Genomic DNA, 9,738 nt, shown 5'->3' with positions numbered 1-9,738 from the left:
GTGCGCCTTATAGTCGTGATAATACGGTAATTAATTTTTCTAAAATTTTTTTTGACTACAAAAATATTTCCTGAGAGCATCAAATCATCGAAAGAAAAATTAAACATATATATAAACAACACAAACAATGGTGAAATCCCTGAAACCTTTCTGCACTTTTGGTTCCTCAAGATTTATATAATTTATGAATGAAGTTTTACTCTCCCTTGTTTCTTTCAGATATCTCTTTTCAGCTTTTTGGTATTATTTATTCTTTGGTCTAGTTGTAGTCAGTTTTATTGCTAGTTACAGTTAGATTCCCTGGTAATTCTTTGTTGCCCATAGTGTCCCTTTTCTTTCCCCTGAGCTCCTTTTTAGTTGTTCCTACCTGATCCCTATCAACTGAGTAGCCCATTCATTGTTGTTTTTTCCTCCTATATATATATATATATATATATACATACCTCCTGTGCAGTTTGTCTTTGCTGGATTCTGTCTCCTTGGTTTGGATTCTAAGTTCATTGTTAAACCTACAAGAAACCATCTCTGCTTCCATCTCTGCATTTGGTTCCTCTACAAACTTCCACCAAACGTGACCTATACGCGTATACTGTATGGTGCAATTCAAAGTGTAGCAGGTTACAATAAAAATATGTTAAAATTAACGGTGCACGTGCATGAAGAGGCATTAAATTGTCCTGCTACATATTTTGACTGTGTGGGTCTGATTACTCTTGATTGTTTCTGCCATTGTACACAAGAGATTTAAAAAGCGTGTCAGGAACATCAACTCATTTGCATCTACTGCATCAAAATACTCTTGACCACATGTGAATGCTGTGAGCACAACCACAAAAGATGAGGCGTTTGACTCATCTTAAATGACGTTAAATGTGGTGCAGATAATGCACTCAATCCTTTAATTATTGTATTTTTATTGAACTTTTATAAGGGTAGCATTAATAAAAGTCTGTTTTAAACTAGGCATAAAAAGCCTTATCTTTGTTGTATTGTTTCTACTAATTTGGGATCACATAGTTATTTGAAAAAATGTTTTGCAAAGTAAGTAATGGTGTGACTTTTAGTTTGAATTTCAAGCATCTAGAATGCTGAGGTAAGCGAGGAATCTGGATAATGCACTATGAAAATTATTATTGGGGCGTTTTCTTAAATAATTGCCTCATGGCCGTATGATAGGTTTAAATGTAAAGCACAGGCTTCCATCCATACATTAGTACCTTTTTTCATCTCCCCACACATCTCTCTGTGGAAATAAAACCCTCCAAAATCAACCCCTGGGTATAAAATTTTATTTATAAGTTTGATATAAAACCTAATTTACCTCTTTTTATATTTAACTCTTATACATAAAAAGTAACTGAGCAGTACTTAACTGCTTATAAAATTCAATTTTAATGAGCACATAAACTTATCATCTTCCACAGTTTTTACCAGCAAATGTAACTTTTGGGAGCCTATATGCATTAATAATCATTGTCAGACTTTGATCACTGTCTGCAGTGATGCTGCAGAGAAGCTTATGGTGATCTTAGGTTAAATCTCTGTGCTAAAACCAGCATTCAAGAAGCCGTAAAAGATAGTTTGAAGACATAAACTCCTGTTGAAGCTAAAAATAAAAGGTGCTGTCAGCTTGAGTCTGTTCTGCTTTTTAATGTGTACACATTTGCACAACCCACCTGAAGGGATGCTAGTCATGCTGATTAACAGAGAAGAGATAAAGTCCTTTTTTCTGCCGTTACCCTCTTGTAGCCACACAGCTGTAGATTGTTTAATCTTGATGCTCCTCCTCTAGCCTTGTCCTCGCTGCTCTTTCCTTCCTCTTCCCTGTTCAGCCGGAGAACAAGGTGACCCAGGGAAGCCTCTGCCGTCCATCCAGAGGCTGATCCACTTACAATTCTCTTCATACTCTCCTCATTGTCTCTGAAAACGCGCAGGACCAGACATTCATCGGTAGCTGCTTTCAGAAGTGATAAACTCACTCAGAGAACATGTTTATTTAGAGCCTGGCTCATGTTTTATTGATTCTTCCAGACGCTCATATAAGAAAGCAACAAGCACCTGAATTTACTCATGTTTGCTTTATAAAGCACACCTTCTGTCTTCTCCTTCCAACGTTGTTTACTTTTGCTACAGATTGAGATCATTTACCAAACACTCGACCACTGTAGCTTGAGTCATCTAATTGAATATTGACTGGCGGCCAGCAGCACATTTTTTATCTCTCATAAATCTGTTTCTGTGAAGGATTTTAATGAAACACGTCAGGGCGGATATTATATTTGCAATGGTTGTATTGCAAAGAAAAACCATGTAAAAAACAGTGTTGTTTGTTTTGTTGTTTCTGTTGTTTAGACAACCTGCTGATTGATTACCAGTTTACCTTCAGCCTGCTTCAGGAGGACGACCGCCACTATACCGCCATCAACTTTATGGCCACTCCGGAACAGGTACTCTGCTTTATTTATGTCATATTTCAGTTTTTTAAAAACATGAAATATGTTACTTATTTCTTCAAGCAGAACTTCTCTTTCACTCAGAGTTTTAAAGAAAAACGCTTAGGACAAAATCTTTTGTTAAAGTTATATTTAACGAATATGCAGAAAGCCGGCTGAGATTGGAGGAAACGGGACCTTTGTACTTTTTTCTGAAATAGTTTCCACACCTATCCAAGAGTCTTTTTCAGATCAGTAGTTGGATTGCTGATTTTTTCGAGCAGCTGCAGGTCCATCCTACTAAAGGCGTTCCAAGTCAGATACAATTAAATTACCCATGCATTTCTCTGCTGGACAGCTGATATCATTGTGGTTAGTTTTGGCCATTTGAATCTTGATGAGACTGCTAGGTAACCTCTTCTGAATAAGTTTCAGGAACCACAATCCTTCCCTGTCCTTTCACGCATCTACAATTTGTTTCTGGAACTCATTCTGCAGAGGTAACACAAGCGCACTCACATTGCTCCAGATGGCCAAACACATTCAAAAGGAAGACTCCAACAACCCAGGAGAAGGACAGGCGGGTTTTTGATTTGAAACTTCGTAGGATGGACACCCAGCTGTGTAAAAGCATCAGCACTTTGTCTATAGATTGCTCTGGCTTGACCCCACAAAATGGAAAAAGACCCCATGGTTGCTATTGGAAAGGTTTCAGTAAAAACTGAGGAGAAGTCAAGATGCCTCTGTGGCTGTCATGACCCGGATGACTGAGAATTTATATGGGAATTTAAAGAATACCAAAAGATTAGAAAGAAATTAATTTTTTCTTTCCCAAATGATGATTAACAATTAAAAATTTGAAGATCCTTAAAATAACACTACAGACACAAAGAAAGCAAAAGTTACACAGACTTTGCTTTTGTTTAATATAATGTGGAAACACCAATTCTACTCTAGCTGTTAACTAAACCTTGAATGTTTTTCTGCAGGCCAATAAGAACCTTGACATGTCCATCAATGCCTCAAACAACTTCAACCTCAACATTACCTGGTCCCTCAGCTCAACAGGTAAACTGCATTTTTATATCAATGCCTTGATACTGTTCTAGTTCTCTTTGTTCTATTTTCTTTATTGGTGCAGTGATCTAGATTTTATTAAAACGTTTTCTATCAGATATTTTCAATCCCCCATATATTGTGGGAGAAAGTCATGTGGTTAGATGAGATAAAAAATTAAACAGTTTGGTCATAATTCCATTAACTGTGTTTGGAGGAAGAAGAATAATGAGACCCCAAGAACACCATCCCTACTCTGAAGCATGGGGGTGGTAGCATCATGCTTTGGGGGTGTTTTTCTGCACATGGGACAGGGTGACTGCACTGTATTAAGGAGAGAATGACTGTGGCCATGTATTGGGAGATTATGGGGAACAACCTCCTTCCCTCAGTTAGAGATCAAGATGGGTGGAGGCTGGGTCTTCCAGCATCATAATGACCTGAAGCGCACAGCCAGGATTACCAAGGAGCGGCTCTGGAAGAAGCAGACCAAGGTTCTTGCATTGCCTAGCCAGTCTCCAGACCTGATTCTGTTGTTTGTATGTTTGAAGCAACTTTTTTGATTGAATAATAAAGACACAAATGTCCCAATCAAAAAACAATGTTACTTCAATTTAAAAAGTTGCCTTAAACAAAAAAGACTGGACTTCTATCAAATAAAACATTTTCAATCAAAGAAAAGTAGTGTTCAAATGTATTTGTTTGAGTCTCAAATATATTTTTGCATTCAAATACTGTTTTTCTTAGATTGAAAAGTTTTTTTGATTGAAGTGATGTTTTTTAACTGAATGTTAAAGAAACACATCTAACTTCATAGTTGTTAAAATACATGTTTTCCTTGTTTTGTTATAACCAAAAACTATGGCATACGTAGACAATGCTGCAGTCTTATTTATAGAAATTTGTGTATTTTTTCTTGTTCAAGCCTGTCACCTGGCTTGAACAGGAGGTACAGTAACTGAGCAGAGGCTTCTCAGGAGGCAGATTGAAGGTCCAGTCTGGGGTAATATGAGATTGACAGAATGATCCAGACAGGGGGAGAGGTGAACAGACTTGGTTTTGAGAAAGACAATGTCCAGAGATCAAAAAGCAACAGGAACATCCGACAGTGGCAAGGCAGGCCGGAGAAACATGAAGGAGACAGGTTGTGATCAGAAGGTCAAAACAAGACTTGCTCGTTGCTTTGCTCACACAAATGGTTTTCAAGAATCTGGCAGTTACCTGCTGGGAGATCCAAGAATATGTAGTGCTCCTCCCAGGTCCAGCAACCCTCAGTAACTGCAACCCTGGCAGGTGTAACTGCTCAGACTAGAGGTCAGTGTAGCAGAGGGAGCGGGAAGTGCATCATGGGAGACATCTGGACACCGCAGCTTCACAGACAGGAATCCTTATATGATACTGTATTGAATAATTGACCTGCCTAACTGAAAAGAGAACATGGAAAAAAAATAATTATAAAATGAAATGCTATCAAGATCAAAGAAGCTTTAAATTTTTTTAGTCTACAATAAATTTACTCAGACTACAGTGCTCATCTCCTGATTTGTAGCACTTGTGTGATCAAGGTGGTATTTTTGCTAGGTGCTGCATGCAGTGATGCTGAGATGCGTGACATTTTAAAACCTGCAGGTGTGTTAGTTGACGTGGAAAGTGAAACGCTTTTTTTTTTTTTACACTGAACAGCTCTTTAGTCTGAAAGCCAGCAGAGTTTGGCTCACCTGCAGACTGATTATGTAAAGGTCTAATCAACCATCAGAACTGGAAACAGCTGCATGAGGCTGAATTGCCTTCATGAACTCAAATCAAGACCATGTGTGTCGTTCTGTAAGCGAAGTTCCGTATACCTACTTTGAAATTGTAAGGGTCAGGCTACGGTTTGAAAGTCAGTGAAATGTAATTTTGTTGTATATTTAATGACCTTATCCAGGGTTCAAACTTGTCTTAAGATGTTAGAGCAACTGCCCAGATGTCACGTTTTGTTATGCTATCTTTGGTTGCCTCCAAGCGATGGATCTCCCTCAGCTTGAAGTACTCTTTCTCAAACACTGTCACCAAATGAAAAAAATCTAAATTTGTATTGACTGAGCTGCTGTAGACACTCAGTGCTTTTGTGTCAAACAGGTGCTGCATGCAGGACTCCCACAATAGTCAAAAGCCAAAGCAAAAAGAACAAACCGAATACAAACTGCACCTAATGAAAATAAAATAGTTTGCTTTTGGTCTGGACTGAACAGTTGGAACAAATTATTTCTCTGGTATAAATACACTTTAATCTGGCCATTATTTTGTGAGGCGTGCTTCAGTGTTTATGGGTCATTCCATGAAAACTGTTAAGTTTGGGTCCATAACATTCAAAGAGGTATAGGAAGCATAATAAAACTGTCAGTAATACTTTAAGTGTCTAAAGCCATTGATTCAAGTTTAGTTGGTAGCATGAGGTCAAATCAAATTGAATAATAAATATATATTTTGCACATTTATAACTTTTTATGTTAAACTGCAATCGTTTTCTAATGTCCGCTCTGACCATTTTTCTCATTTGTGCAATGTAAAACTTAAGAAATATGAAATAAATCTCAAAAATGTTTTGCTGTTATGGTTAGAAATACTTTCCTCTTAATAGGAAATGTGTTAATTATATTAAAATGTCATATTTTTTTATTTATGATGATTTCATATTCCACCCCATCACACCAATGTTATTTTGCGCCAAAATGCAATACACTTCCTAGAAGTGGCATCAGTAACATGAAGTGACATCACTAACATGAAGTGACATCATTTAAGAGTTTGAAGTCCAAACAATGGTGAGTTCTGGTTTTTCTTTAAGAACATTTTTGGTACATTTTTCCTTCAAAATCCTCTCTGTTAACCATAGCATATCCACCCCGTCACACACAAAAAGTGGGGGAAACAATTTATTAATCAAATTTTGAAATTTTATTTGTATTAATCATTCATTTTTCATTGTACTTCAATGCTAACGGCACCATCAGGTTTTAACATTTTCAGAAATTGAGCCATATTTCTTTAGATTTTCCACCCCGTCACAGGCTTTAGTGTGACGGGGTGGAAAATCTAAAGCAGTATCATTGTGATACTGTAGGTGGCAACGTTCTTCATATTGAATTAATGCTGTACATCACATAAAACATTAAAAAAACACTTTGAACACACTATTGTTTTTTTGTTTTTTTTAATGACACTTTCTGAAGTGAATAACATTTTGTTTGTCTGACTTTTATCTAAAATTACCCTTTAATTTGTTAACCTTTGTCCTGTGACGGGGTGGAAAAGGAAACTCTGTTCCCTGGATATAATGTGCTAAAATATTCGCAGAAAATGGTGTCTGAGCTTGAAAAATATGTTCTATTGCAAGTGTTACATGTTCTACAGGCTATTATCAAAAACCGTTAAATTCAGAGGTCCAATCTTTACACTTTCCATGCAATGACCCTTATGGCTGTGATTTCAGCGTAGTGTGAGCAGCCGCACCACTTTAACACCCTTTACCGATGTCCAGCTCAGTGGCAAAGACTTGCATAGACTTAAAAACTGTGACTTTGAGAAGTAGAGCTCTGACTGAAGGTTATGTCAAAGAACCAAACCTGCATAACTTACTCATCCCTGCCTCATTGGCTCACATTAAATGAAACCAGAGTTTGCAGAATTTTTGACAAACTGTACTTTATTGAGGAATTTTTAAATCAACAATAGAGTGTGTTCTTAGCCTCACAGGCTCCAAATGAAGGTCATGAGAGATAAGAATGAGTTCCACAGCTTCCTTCATGGCATGAAGGCGAGGACTGCTGTTATTAGGAGATCCATCTGGCCACTGAGAGATATATTAGCCTAACAGGGAACAGCCTTGATGAACTCAAGTTATTTTTCCTCCAAATGTTCAAGTGTGAGAAAGTTCTTTATGCAGGGGATGGGTTGGTTCCCCCCACAGGAGTGTGTGTGGGGATTTTGTAAGATATAAATGTATGTACTGTTTGCCTCAGTCAGAGCTCTATCTCTCCATCTGAGGATGTTAAATAAATTTTAACCTTTTCTCTTGCAAGAAAGGCCTCTGCCTCAGCTTCTTAACTCCACATTACTTACTTTAAATTAAAACGACCAACATTTTTCATAAAATGTTTTATGTAGAATCGACATATGAACTCTCCTGTTGCTTTACTGTTCAGCATTTTTGGTGGTAAAATGTAGAGAAATTTATTTCATCTCACTTGTAAATTGCTCCATTCTGTTTTTTTGTTGTTGTTGTTTTTCTAACACATGTATTATGTGCATACATTGGGTTATAGTTGACATATTTCATCGTACAGAAGTCACTTGGTTTTTCTCAGGCAGCACATTCTGTTAATGTTTGTCCTTCTACACAATGCCTTTTGTATTTTTTTCAGTTCTTATGGGAAGTACTGTTTTAATAACATGTTGTACTGGGGCTAAAAGCAGGTGTTCAACAAATTCTACCTCTGTTGTTTTTAGTAAAGTGAAGGGACCAACAAAAACAGTTTGACTTGCTTCTTTCAACGCATGAAAATACTTATGTCTTTAAATTCCCAATTATTTAGAACAATCTTCTGACTTTTAATTGTTTTAAAACTATATACACCGTTTTGCACAGTAACTGTGAAATAAAAAAAGAAAAAAAGAGAATTTTTGCATATGCAAACATCGGGTTTCTGTCACTTTTGAAACACAAGTGGAGAATATTTGAAAGCTTTGGTCAAGATTGGAGCCTGGAGTTTTTGTTTAAACTCTGGGTTGTTCTACTGCTAGAAATTTAATTCGATTCAGTTCAGTGTTGGATGTAGCTTCTAGCAAACATTATTAAGAAAGACCCTTATTATTTCAAATGTCTTGCAGCCACAATTACTAACTGAAAACATCAATTGTAAACTAATTCAAGCTAAAACTGGTACACTGAGTGAATTAAAATATTTAAAAACTCTAAGTATTTAGCACTCTCCCTCCGCAACACTCAAACCAAAGTTGTTATTATAAAATTCACAGTAAAGTGTTATATTTACTGTAAATAGCTTGAAGTGATGAACCTTTAGTTGTTAAGCATGGCTCTAACACTGTGATCCTGTTAAACTACTGCTGTCTCACTGATGGGTGGTTCTCAGCCATTTTCCTGAAAGGAAAATTGTCAGATCATCTTTCTGCTCGCCTCCTGGAGTTTTAATAAAACAAATCACAGCTGCTTTGAATTCTCTCCATTGGGGCATTTTATGCATTTTCCCCTCTGATTTCAATTAAGATAGAAGAAGGGAGCAGTAACATGGAGTGTCTTTGGGGCCTAGCCTCCTCAGTTTGTGCGTGTGTCCATTATAGAGTGTTTAATGGTCCCGATAAAGCAGGAGGTGGAAGTATTTTATTTAAAGCCTCTGAAAAACTGAGCCATTAACAGCGAACTGCTGATAATGCTTTGAGGGATTCTGAAACCTGACTACTTCAGCTCAGTGAGAAATTTATAAGCTTGCTCTGAATTACTGTCAGGTGTCATGGAAATACGTTGACTATGGACATTCATTTGCCTGCTTGAGCTTTAAGTTACTCCATAGAGAATTAAAATCCTCATTGGTTTTCTTCACTGGGGCTGTGAACACTTTTTGTATGACATAAAAAAACATTTTAGAGACTAGAGGTTTGCTAACATTTATTTTTGTGCAGTTTTACTGAGAAAATGCTCATTTCCATTTGAAATTTTTATTAGACAGAGAGATAAAACTGACTTTTGCCAGTCGATGCATGGTCTTAAAGAGCCATCCTTCTTTCCAACAAAAAAAAAAAACCTGCCCCTAGAGGGGAACAGGAGGATCGAATAATGCCTGCCGCTAAAGACTCCTGTATGTATCTTTCCATGGTCTCTCTTTCAGATTTAGAGATGTTGTAAAGTCGACTATTGGGTAGTGGAGCTCAGAGTAACAGGTCTATGGTGCAATCATATGGTCTGTGGGGAGGCAGAGACAGAGCTTTAGTTTTACTGAATACCCGTGCCAAATCATGATAATCTTCAGGTACAGAGGAGAGAACAGGTGGGTTAGCCTCATGGCTTTCTGCCGGTTGAGAGCCTGGCAGAACTGCAGAGCAGAGACAAGATGAGTGGTAGGTTACTCACCAAGAGTCTATGTGTCTGTTGGGCCAATTGATATTGGGGTTGTGTAATTGTAACCACTCAAACCCCAGGATGAGTGGGGAACTAGCAGTAGGGAAAATGTCAAATGAAACAAATTTATTG

General features: G+C 37.3%; 1 protein-coding gene across 2 annotated transcripts in view; it reads left to right on the top strand.

Annotated features, from left to right (window-relative positions):
• LOC107090624 (attractin-like protein 1) overlaps nucleotides 1-9,738 on the top strand; it is a 400,529-nt gene that overhangs the window by 194,619 nt on the left and 196,172 nt on the right. For both annotated transcript variants that reach the window (XM_015384120.1, XM_015384119.1), the window contains 2 exons: nucleotides 2,353-2,447; nucleotides 3,422-3,500. In XM_015384120.1, the coding sequence (XP_015239606.1) occupies nucleotides 2,353-2,447; nucleotides 3,422-3,500 (174 nt within the window). The remainder of the gene's footprint in view (nucleotides 1-2,352; nucleotides 2,448-3,421; nucleotides 3,501-9,738) is intronic.

The sequence above is a fragment of the Cyprinodon variegatus genome, unplaced genomic scaffold (assembly GCF_000732505.1).
Source record: "Cyprinodon variegatus isolate N-32 unplaced genomic scaffold, C_variegatus-1.0 Scaffold304, whole genome shotgun sequence".
Lineage (NCBI taxonomy): Eukaryota > Metazoa > Chordata > Actinopteri > Cyprinodontiformes > Cyprinodontidae > Cyprinodon > Cyprinodon variegatus.
The sequence above is the reverse complement of the archived record's forward strand: the minus strand, read 5'-3'. Positions and strand labels throughout refer to the sequence as shown.